The sequence below is a fragment of the Carcharhinus amblyrhynchos genome, chromosome 11 (genome assembly GCF_965287045.1).
Source record: "Carcharhinus amblyrhynchos chromosome 11, sCarAmb.v2.hapA, whole genome shotgun sequence".
In the NCBI taxonomy this organism is placed as follows: domain Eukaryota; kingdom Metazoa; phylum Chordata; class Chondrichthyes; order Carcharhiniformes; family Carcharhinidae; genus Carcharhinus; species Carcharhinus amblyrhynchos.
The window spans coordinates 61,578,440-61,590,987 of NC_137334.1; the positions used below are offsets into that span (position 1 = coordinate 61,578,440).

Below are 12,548 nucleotides of genomic sequence, written 5' to 3' on the forward strand. Positions count from 1 at the left end.
GGTGGAGAGACTCTTCCCGCTCAGAAAGGATAGTAGGACTAGGGGGCACAGCCTCAAGATAAAGGGGGTGCGGTTTAGAACAGAGTTGAGGAGGAACTTCTTCACTCAAAGGGTGGTGAATCACTGGAATTCTCTGCCCGTTGAAGTGGTGGAGGCTGCCTCGCTAAATATTTTTAAGACGCGGGTTGATGGGTTTTTGATGAGAGAGGGGATTAAGGGTTATGGGGAGAGGGCGGGAATGTGGAACTGAGCCACGACAGATCAGCCATGATCTTATTGAATGGCGGGGCAGGCTCGAAGGGCTAGATGGCCTACTCCTGCTCCTATTTCTTATGTTCTTATGCATTGGTTATGTCGCTGCGCCCACTGAAAATTCTCCTCCAACAAAATGGTTGCAACGTAGGAATGTGTAGGGAAATCATCAATGCACTCAGAGCCATGAATTTCCTAACATGCCTGCCTCAAAATCTGTCTCCACCTTCGGATGAAAATTCAGTCCCAAATTGGGTCGGCTGAGGAGGAACGCAGGGATCTTGGATTGCACCTTTAAATTCTCCTGATCTGAAGTTTCTTGTACATTGTGGGTACATGGTGTAATTATTAACTAAATCCAGTAAAATGCTATCCTAAAGCAGCTGTGGAATCCACTGACATAAGATGGAGGAAGTCTAACCACATTTTTGCTGACCACAAAGTAATGTATACTTCACAGAGCTGGGACCTTTACTTGTGTGTTGAAGCTACATTGTAATATAATAACACGCTCGCACTTTGGTTAGGCTGAGTTATATTAAACCATTGAAATGAATTTGTTTTGAAAGCATTTATGCAGAAGGTCAAACTCAAATATTGCCAATGTTGCAAAGCCCACCACTAACTTCCTTCAGCTATTTAAACCTTGAAGAAAGCTTCGTGTCTAGCTCCTCTCCAAATCAGTAATTATTTTAGGCACTTTTTATGTTAGAGTTGCAGTGCCTGAGGCAGCCTTCGATACCTCAGCAAACTTGGTTGCCTCACACCTTTGGTACTTGACAACATCTTCAACCTCATAACATTTTCCTTAGTTTGGAAAATTGGAAAAGAAGATACCAAACTCAAAGAGGGAAGTTGTAACACAAAGGGTCTTCCAGGAGAAGGCCGAGAGAAAAGGAAACATGAGGAAGATGGTAAGGATGTGAGGGAGAGAGTGCCAACTTGACAATTTGTTGCCAAGATACTGGCAACATATAAACAACATAGACCCTCATTGCTGCACTGAGGCAGACAGTGTTGTGCCAAATGGAGCAAACACTGACCACACAAAGGTAAATGCAGGAGAAATATCCTCTCTGTTTTTTTTGATGACTTACAAATCAATGCATCATAATTTCAAAGCTTCAAATAAAAATATAAGGTAACTTAAAAATTCAGTGATCGACAACAGCAAATTATGAAAATGTATACTGGTAAACTAGATTAACAATGCTAACAAATAATAGTAACAAAACAGTAAAAAAAAACAATTTTTTTAAAAAATTAAACATTTTCTTTGAAATCTGCATTGCAGGGTATTAATTGTTAATGTAATTACTGTTTACAAAGCTAAACTTACCATTTTTAAAATGTCTCCTTCTAGCTCCTGCATTCTTGAAATTCGAGATTTGTCATCATTGTAGAAAACACCAGCGAAAGTCCGTGCTATGGAACAATAAAAATAGATTCAATTTGAACAACTACCTGGGCAAAACTGCAAAGCAGAACAATCATTCAAATACTTTTCATTCAACTCTTCAGTGTAGCACTGCAGGATGCTGCATTGTCAAGTGCTTTCTATCAGATGTTAAATCGAGGCCCATTAGCCTGTACAGATTCCCAAAAAGAAATCTATGGACTATTCACAGAACAGCAAAGGAGTTCTCCTGGTGGCCTGGCCAGTAGTTACTCCTCAAACAATGCCATCCAAAAATAGGGACAGGAATTCACAAGTTTCCTGGTGGTGTGTGATGCTGACAAGATTCCTCTGCCAGCAAAAAGTATGCCACCTCCTGCCACAGGAAACATGCTGCAGGAAGGACAGAGAACCTCCCCTCTCCCACCATGTTAACTCATATATAAAAACAGAAAATGCTGGAAAGACTCAGCAGGTCTGGTAGCATCTGTGGAGAGAGAAACAGAGTTAACCTTTCAAGCCTGTGTGGCTCCTCATTTGAACTTAAAACGCTGGCCAGAATTCTCTAGTCTTGCTAAAACAGCAAAAGGGCGCAAACAAAATGCCAGGTAGATAATACAGTTGAGGACCAGGCTAATATAGAAAGCTCAGAGGAAAATGAGAAAAGAAATAAGAAAAGAGAACAGAGAGTAACAGAAGAGGCTGGTTGCTGAAATAAAAGGGAATCCAGGAATAAGGAACTTCAGGTAGATAAGTAGATTGGGGAACATTTCCAATATCAGTGCTGTTCTCCTGAGAGAAGTTTGAGAGATTTGATTGAGCTTTACAACATCATAAGGAGTCTGGGCAGAGTAGATGGAGCAGACAGTTCTCATTGGAGGAATAGCTGAGAACAAAAAGACACCAATCTTAGATGAAAGGCAAAAGAACAGATGGCAACGAGGGAAAAATGCTTTTACGCAGTGAGTGATTGGGATCAAGAATGAAATGCATGAGTGAGTGACGGAGACAGCCTCAAATGTGGTTTTCAATAAACAACTGGATAATTATCTGAAGAGGTAATATTTCCAGGGAAGTGTGTTAGGTTAACAGTTACCTTCTACTTCAATCCTAAATTGGACGTTAATTATTTAAAAGAAGTCAGTCTGATATATAAAGAGGTTACAGGTGGCACTGGGTGCTGGATGCGTTTGTGGGGTTGAATCAAAAAATAAAGGGAATTTATGAAGAAGCAGGACTTTGTGTTTCCTTTACTCGACGGCAACTGAGATGCTCAAAGTGTGACTAGGTCTGCAGAGAGCTACACAGACACAATGGGCTAAGTGGACTCCTTCTATGCTGTAAGCATTCTATGATTCTATAAAGATGCCATCATATGTTGCTGTGGACCAGGTATATTGGCCAAGATCACCCAGTCTCTGACAGACTTGGGCTGCTGTTCTATTCTACACGAATTTACATAAAGGAGACATAAAATTAGTGAAACTCTAAACAAACTAGCTTAGATTTAGACATCTTACCTGCTCTGGCACTTTAGACTGTGCTGATCCCTATCGTCACCCTCTGTCCCATCCCCTGATAGAGCTCAGCCCCTCCCCCCACACCTCAGACAGAGCTCACCCCCTCCCACACTCCGACAGAGCTCACCCCCTCCGACACCCCAAATAGAGCTCAACCTCTCCACAACTCCGACATGCACACCCCCAGGAGAGCTCACCCTCTCCCACATTCACAACAGAGCTCACCCCCTCCCACACCTCAGACAGAGCTCATTCCCTCCCCATGCCTCAGACTAAGCTCATGCCTTCCCACATTTCCAACAGAGCTCATCCCCTCCCACACCCCCAACAGAGCTCACTCTATCCTACACCTCAGTGCTCACTCCCAAACCCCTCCTCTCAGACAGTGCTCATTCCCAACCCCCTCCCCTCAAACAATGCTCGCTCCCAACTCCCTCCCCTCGGACAGTGCTCGCCCCCCACCTTCTCCCCTCAGGCAGCGCTCACTCCCTTCTGAATACCCTCCTGCAACCACTCTCCCAATTCACCTCTGGAATCCCTGGTTCCCATTTAGCCAATATCAGAGGAGTCATGTCAGGGAGTTAGGGGAAGAGGTTGAGCATTTGTTCAGGATAAGCAAAGGTGAGGGAGGCAGAACCACACTATCAGGGGATGCGGTAGTAAATGAACATTGTTGGGGGATGAAGGAGGGAGGAGAACACTGTCAGGGGATGTGGTTGGGAATGAACATTGCCGGGGGGATGAGTGAGGGAGGAGAATATTGCTGGGGTTGAGGGAGGATTTGCACTGTCTGTGGAGTGAGGTTATGCAGTTTTCGATGTTGACATCTCCAAGCATTCTCAAACCCTTTTCCCTCAGCCTCAGCTTGTTCATTCAAAGAATTGTAAATAATTTGATGTAGAAATGTTGGTCCTGACTTATTTAATACTAAAAATCACATTTTCTACTGTAAAACAGATCTGGAAATAGAACAATTAACACCATCTTTGCAACGTTTAATTTCTTATTTCCCAGAAGCCGTCAGCTGGTGTTGTAAAAACGGCATGGCATGGCATCTCCTGCGCTGTACCAAGGCCTGCCTGGGTTTATCCAATGGAGGCTTCATGGAGTGGCTTGGATTGAAAATCAGGCCTTAAAACTGTCAGGTAAAAGTGTTTTTCTCTCCTGTCATTAGTGTCGGTCAGAATTGTTCCAATGCTAATTTGAAGACATGGGCCTTTATAGTTTGTGGGTTTCCACAAATGGGGTGACTATTAAAGTGAACAGATCAGGAGAGGACAAGGTTAAGAATCTTTTTATGCCATTTTAAGATAGCTTGCATGAGAATTGTTCTTAAACTAAATTCTACTAAATTAAAAAAACTTCTCCAGTAGAACCAAGCAAAAATCAGAAGCCAAGGTTTTCATTCATTCCATTCCCACAATGACAACTCTTGTTCTTACCCAAAGTGCATCTTGTTCCCTTCTCAAGGTAATAGCCAGGGTAACACTTGCAGGTAAAAGAGCCCAAATTATTGACACATTTTGTTCGAGATGGACATGGATTTGAAAGACATTCATCCACATCTGCTTGAAGGGAACAACAAATTACTAAGTAAAAATTAAAACTGGATTGGAAGTTTGAAGAAAGGAAGTTATATTTCATTATCAAATCACTAACAATGCAACAATACAAACTAAAATATGATGGTATGTGAATTACGTGAAGATGCAATGCACAATTAGTCAATATTGAACATTTCCCAAATTAGCTATTGACAATTTTTGTTTTGCTCTTAATTTCCCTCTCTAATCCTCAACTGTGGCCAAAGTTGGAACAGCTCACTTGCTGTAGCACCTTCTGGTGCACTAATGTTAAAGACTGCATTTATTTGGCATCTGTAATGTAATAAAACATTCAATGCAGTTCATAAGAGAATTATGAAGAGAAAATGGACTCAGAAACACATTAGACAATATTAGGATAGATAACCAAAAGCTTGGTCAAAGAGGTAGGTTTTTAGGAGCAACTTAAAGGAGGAAAGCAAGATAGCGACTAAGAGTGTCAGGAGGGTATTTGAAAGTTCGGGGGCTGGCCAATTGAAGGAAGAGCCACCAATGATAGAGCTATTAAAAACCGGGATGCTCAAGAATCCAAAATTAGAGGAGTGCAGCCATCTTGGAGAATTGTGGGGCTAGAGGAGATTCTAAAGATAGGGAGGGAGTAAGGAATTTGAAAACAAGGACGAGAATTTCAAAATTGGGGTGTTGTTTCACCCGGAGTTAACGTAGATCAGCCAACACAGTGGTGATAGGTGAACATGACTTGGTGAGAGTTGGGGCATGGGCTGCAGAGTTTTGGATGACCTCAACTTCACATAAGTGTCCATGATGTGGACATGCTGGTGTTGAACAAGATGAGAGGTCACACGACACCCGGTTATAGTCCAACAGGATTATTTGATATTACAAATTTTTGGAGTGCTGCTCCTTCATCAGATGATGGGTATAGGAGGTAAATAAGAAGGATGTGTTGATAGCACAATCAGATCAGCCATGAACTTATCAAATGGCAAAGCAGGCATAAGATGCCTACTCCTGCTCCCAATTTCATGTTTGTATCACAGCAGAATATGTTACCTTTGCTGCAGTTCACTCCTTGCCAGTTAGGTGGACATATACACTTTCTGCTATTATTACAATGCTTGACACAAGTGCCTCCATTAAGACAAGGATTTGAGATGCAGAGATTGTCTGTTTCAAAGAAAGTATAGAATGTATTAACATCTAGTTGATCAACCAGGAGACCATTTGTTTCACCTTAAGTCCTAAAATATATCTAATATTAGCAAACAGAACTCTCAAACCAAAATCAGCCATCTACTAAAGGCTATAATAAACAATCAATCAGATTCAGTGACTGAATATGCAATCTTGAGCTGGATAAATGAAAGTAACATCTATCAATTATTATCTTATTGTCTAATCCCTACTGAATCTTATTCCAACGTATTTTCTGAGTATTTGCATACAATGGTTTTAATAATAATGGTAATAATTTATATCTGTGTAATGGTTGCACAGTTCTCAAATAAAATGCATGCTTTCAGACAATATACATTTATTAACATTTCTTAATGATATAAATCCTGCAGGAGGTGAATGGTAACATAAATTAAGGCCATATAAAGGAGCGTAGCAAGCAGTAAAAACATTGTGAATTAAAAAATCTTTCTCAGATAGTTTCAGGCTACTGTTTATATTGCATCACAAAAAGTGATGAAATAAAGTGAATCATGGTACAGTTCCAGTGACTGATTTAAATATTCCCGGTTTAACCCAAATTCTTTGGATAAAAGTCACTTCTCAACTGGAAACAGTTCTCAACAATAGGAATTTCAGCGGCTTGATTCTGCTCAGAAAAGGTAGGAATCCACTGTATGGAAAATTTTCTTATTCAAAAATGATATAGAGTTATAGCTACTACAAACTTCAGCATCAGTAGCTATGAGCTAACAATCTGATTCCTACATATTGAAAATAACTGGGCACTCAAAAGTTTGATCATTTCTGAATAGTGTTCTTCTCACACTGGCTACATTGTAGGGAGATTTGGTTCAAGTCAAGTTGGTTGCTGCAGCTTTTAGGTCGTTCTGCAACCTTTTCACTTTCTGATCCCCTCCCCCACATGTTCATTTTCAAAAAGGCACTAGCACGTCGGGAGACGCAGCATCACATTCGAGCCAATGCTACATTGGTCCAGTCATCCATCGGTCCAGCACGTACCTTGAGGTTATTTCCCAAGATGCCTTTGTACCATATCTGCCTATGACAGGAACACAAAGCATTTTTCAACTCAGCGTGAATAAACCTAGTTTATAAAATTTCCCTCCAACGTGCCATGGCAGGCTTATCCATCAAACTACTTATCGTTGTGATGCTGATTACATTGGTCAATTTCATATTGATGCTTCTGCCATTTCCTTTGCTGCAGTTTTAATTACAGGTGACGTTTGTGAAATTCATTGACATCTTTACAAGATCCGATGGAAGATTGCAATTAATGCTCATAATTAAAATTGGAATTAAAATCAGAATCCTATCACTCTATTAAGAACAGAACGCAAACATGTCAGTGACAAAATATTAATATTCAAACAACAAGGTTAAGATTTCTTGCACACAGTGAATGAGGTGATTAATGAATTATAGATTGGTGTTCAGCAGAGGAAGGTCAAGGAAAAGTTAGCAGTGATTGGAGCTACTCTTTGGCTAACGTACTGCAATCAATTATAATTAAAAAATAGATTTGAAGTGATTTAAAAATTGTTTTTCTGTAATACCTTTGTGAGATATCGCTTAGGGTTTTTTCAGTTGGTGATTTTTAAAAATCTACTTTTTCATCAGTCAGAATATCCACAGACCAGTTAAAAAGTGAAGCAACCACTTTCTAATCCTAGAATCCTTACAGTGCAGAAGGAGGCCATCCAGCCCATTGAGCCTGCACATGGACAACAATCCAACCCAGGCCCTATCCCCAGAACACTATGTATTTACAATGCTAGTCCCTCTGACACTAAGGAGCAATTTAGCATGGTCAATGAACCTAACCCACACAGCTTTGGACTGTGGGCAGAAACCCACACAAACACGGGGAGAACGTACAAACTCCACACAGTGACCCAAGGCCGGAATTGAACCTGGGTCCCTGGCACTGTGAGGCAGCAGCACTAACCACTGTGCCCCCGTGAACTCATTATAAATATTGATGAAATAATTATCTCCGAATTATAATCTTTTCAGTAAGAAATTGACAGCCAAAAGTCCATTGGTTTTTGATTTCACCCAGATCCACCGTGCTACTCTGAGGTTATAATCTAATTTAGTGATGAAATGCATGCTTACTCTTTTAAATTTATGGGAAAGATTGATCTTTGCAACATTATATTAATACAATTCGGTAATAATGTGATTATTTGTTTCAAGTGGCAACTTAAATTTACATATTTCTGAACGTTTTCAGCTGAGGTGTTTTTTCTTTGCTGCTCAGAAATATTCTGAAGTAGTTTGGAAGGCAAAGTGTACTCCAAAAATGAACACAGTATAATCAACAGTAAAAAGGTATATTCCACAAATCAACCAAATTAAAGTATTACTACCTCAAAGCATTTTGTTTTATATCCTACATATCATTCATATAAACATTGCAAATTTGGAATCCTGCATCAAGAAGGATCTGAGTGTCTATGTTCATGAATCATAGAAGGTTAGTATGTAGGTGCGGCAGGTAATAAAAATGGGATGTTGACAATTTACTGCCAAGAGGCTGGAGTGTAAAAGTAGAGAAGTGTTGTTGCAATTGGAAAGGATGTTGGTGAGACACCGGGAGCATAGTGTCCAGTTTTGGTCTCCTTATTTGAGGAAGAGTGTGGTGATATTGAAGGCAGTTCAGAAGAGGTTCACCAGATTGATCCCTGAGATGAGACGGTTGACGTATGAGGAAAGATTAAACAGGCTGGGCTTATACTCGCTGGAGTTTAGAAGGATGAGAGAGGCTTCTGATTGAGGTATATAAAATTTTAAAAGGGATTGATAAAGTAAATGTAGCCCAAATGTTTCCTCTTACGGAGCAATCTAGTACAAGAGGTCACTGTTGAGAGGCGATAGATTTAAAACAGGTGAGGAGGAACTACTCGCAGGGGGTGGTGAATTTGTGGAACTTGTTGCCCCGTAGCACAGTGGAGTCTGAATCACTGAATGGTCTAAAGAAGGAGGTAGATATATTTCCAACAAAAAAAAGGATAAAGCGATGTGGGAAACAATTGGGAATGGGATTCGAGACCGGGGGGAAATCAGCCATGATCTGATTGAATGGTGGAACAGGCTGAAAGGGCTGAATTTACCTCCTTCTGCTCCTAATTCCTATGTTCCAATGTTCATAAGAATAACGTTAATCACAAACTGTTTTACAAGCAGGGGTTGATTTTGGTGTGACGACATCACTTTGACTTGATTCCTGTTTTTAAACATCTAGTTACTAAACACTTTTCAATAAAAGACTTTGCCCTTCATGAATTCTAAGACAAAGTGGGGTGCAGTGTAAAGACAGGTAGTACGTGAAAAAAATCACACAATGCCAGCTTGAGTGCAAAGTTAGAAGCACGCATAACAAGGAGCATTACACGGTGTAGATCATAATTACAAAGTAAATGCTGTGTCTGGATCAGAATTGAATATAAAAGGGGTGAATGGGAAGTGATTTGGTAGATTGGAATTCCATGTTTGGATCAGGAACACACTTTTCTGGAGAGGATTGTATTGTGTTTGGCGACATATCAGTAACACTACAGCTACACTGTGAATATCAGTATCATCCATGGAGTTAACACTTTCCAGCCTACGAAAATGGGTAAAATATTTCAAATGCATTGGAGGAAAACGTTATTTAAAACCTCCGGTATTACAACAGCAGTAAGATATGCAGATAGAAGTGTTAGTTAGAGGCACAGTTAACCTGCAAGAATCATGTAATTACTTTACATTTTAACCTATATTACCTATTCATAGCGAAATACTACCTCATTCAGTCACCCATGCAGAACTTAATATAATGATGTGATTAAAACCAGCGTGGTTCAGAGTATTGTCGAAGCCGAGGTTAATCCCCTTTATTCCAAAGGAGATTTTGGACATGCGTTCATACTTATTTTACCTTCCCAATTTTATAAGAAGCATTACTTCCTCTTTCAAAGATATTTAAAAGCCATATTTAATACAATCCTCAGATGTCCACATTGTAAACATTTACACGTGCGAAAATAAAACTTAATGGAATCCTGTCTCTGAAGATGCCCTTTATTCTTGGGTAACTGCAAGAAAATTACCCATAGATTAATTCACACCACGCTTATGTCCAAGAACAATTTTTATCCCAGATTACTGATGCTGAATCTGACTGGAACTAGATAGTTAGATTCAGCGGTGACAATTTCAATAAACCAGTGAAAACTGCAAAAATCATTGGGTCTGGGACATATTTTGTTTCATCCAAGTAAGTTCATAATTTGAATGACAATGACATCTGCCAAGTTTTATTGTTTTATTACGACTGAGGCCAAATCAGAGTAAAAGGGCAACAATTATTTCTTGTTTTCTGCTAAAAATGTGCAAGCAACAATCCAATTCTTCAAGGCAACCTGCCACTTAAAAACATGAAAATTATTTCTTCCTGGAAATATTGATAGGTTTTTTTTTCCACTTTACATTATTCAATTCTTCCTTCATTATCTGCCTGACATGACACCGCTACAAGCAACAAAGCAGACGAATAGCTTATTTCCATGCCACTGTTATTGGCCCCAGTAGTCAGTGACTAGGAGATATTAGGAATCACCCAAGCTATCTTTCCCTTTTAACTTCCCTGACCTGCTGGGTGACACTGCCATACCTTCAATATGATTCAGATTTCAAAATGAACAGAGAGGCACCCAATTCTGCAGAAAATTCCATAAATGGTGAACACAAAAATGCTATTATGTGCTATGAATGATATTTGTCACTCCGCCATCTGGAGAAATTGTTTGTCAGCCTTTTATTAGAAATAAATGAACAGAAATACAAGCATTTCTAATTATCAGAGTCATAGAGGTACACAGCATAGAAAAAGGCCCTTTGGCCCATTGCGTCAAAGACAAACCGCCTTTTCCGATCCCATTTTCTAGCACTTGGACCATAGCCTTGTGTGCCTTGGCAGCACAAGTATATATCTAAATACTTCTTAAATGTTATGAGGGTCCCTGCCGCCATCATCCTTTCAGGCAGTGAGTTCCTGACTCCCACCACCTTCTAGATAAAAAAGTATCACATAGTTTGTGAAATTTGACTTTTATTCTTTGTAATCCATTTTCTCGTCATGCCCTCCATTTTCCAGTTTCTATGCTGCTATCCTTCAGCAGGAATGGCAGGGTTCTTTGTGACTTCTGTGAAGATTGCCATCAATGATATTCACGACCATGTGACACAATGAATCACTCCACCCTCCTCACTCATCACTCTTCTGGGATCCTGCTCTATGTCATTGCCCCATTCTCACACTGTTCTAATGTTGCACTCTGGACTATTCAAATTAAATCAGCAGATTTCCTTTAGCGAAATATGCCCACGTGCTGTCACCTCCATTTTACCACATAGCTCCATCGTTCACTACTGCTTCAGACAGTCTACTCTGAGGGACTGTTGGCTATTCTGTCTCCTCACTCCCCTGTCAATGGCTGCACTCTGTCTTGTACAACAATACTGTGCAGCAGCCCAGCTCAGGGGCAGCTCCCCAGAGCCAGCCCTCATTTCTACAGCTCCCCACAGTTCCCCTTATCCCTACAACAAAGCACTCCCCTGGTTACACCTGGCCACACATCATTCCAAGGCATGAGTACCCCTCAAGAATACTGGTGTATTGCATCAACTAATATCACACTGGTATTCACATGCCAACAGTAAGGTCAGCAATCTGACAGATGGCATACTCATCACTAGTGTTCAAAGCACATGTAATCCCGTAAGCTAATGATGTACCTCACACAAAGCCAACACACAAACTGACCCATGCACCTCATCTACACTAATGTCTGAATGTGTCAGCAATCCAACAGCCTGAAGGACGCATCAGCTTCAAGATTCTCCAACCAGAAACTTGATCTATTCATGCAAGACGCCAATGACAGGAGGGACATTAAAAAACAAAGAACAGTACAGCACAAGAACAGGCCTTTCAGCCCATCAAGTCTTTGTCAACACAGATGCCTCATTAATCTCATATTTTCTTGCCTCTACACTGTCCATATCTCTCTATTCCCTGCCTATTCAGGACTCTATCCAGATGCCTTTTGAACATTGTTATAGAATTTGCTTCCACCACCTCCTCTGGCAGCGCATTCTGAGCATTCACCACTCTGAAAAACTTTCCCCTCATCACTTTTGAATCTTCCTCCTCTCACTTGCAACCTATGCTCCCAGGTAATTGAACCTTCAACCCTGGGAAAAAGACTCTGTCTATCCACTCTAACCAAGCCTGTCGTAAGCTTGAAAACCTCTATCAGGTCCCTCCTCATCCTCCGACACTCAATAAAAACAATCCAAATTTGTTCAATCTTTCTTCATACTCTATATCCTCCAAACCAGGCAACATCCTGGTAAATCTCTTCTGCACCCTTTCCAATGCATCAACATCTTTCTGTTAGTGTGGCGACCATAATTGTACACAATACTCCAAATGCAAACTAACCAAAGTCTTATACAGCTGCAACAGGATTTTTCAATTCTTCTACTCAACAACCGATGAAGACCAGCATGCCAAATGCCTTCTTGATCACCTTGTCCACCTGAGTTGCCACCTTCACGGAACTG

The 12,548-nt window shown here is 40.5% G+C and overlaps 1 protein-coding gene across 3 annotated transcripts in view; it reads right to left on the minus strand.

Annotated features, from left to right (window-relative positions):
* The window catches only part of heg1 (heart development protein with EGF-like domains 1), a 95,863-nt gene that overhangs the window by 29,576 nt on the left and 53,739 nt on the right, over positions 1-12,548 (minus strand). For 2 of the 3 annotated variants that reach the window (XM_080199235.1, XM_080199237.1), the window contains exons 3-5: positions 5,787-5,900; positions 4,611-4,733; positions 1,592-1,677 (exon numbers count right to left, since the gene is read on the minus strand). In XM_080199235.1, the coding sequence (XP_080055361.1) occupies positions 1,592-1,677; positions 4,611-4,733; positions 5,787-5,900 (323 nt within the window). The remainder of the gene's footprint in view (positions 1-1,591; positions 1,678-4,610; positions 4,734-5,786; positions 5,901-12,548) is intronic. The other variant, XM_080199236.1, reaches the window with a different exon arrangement.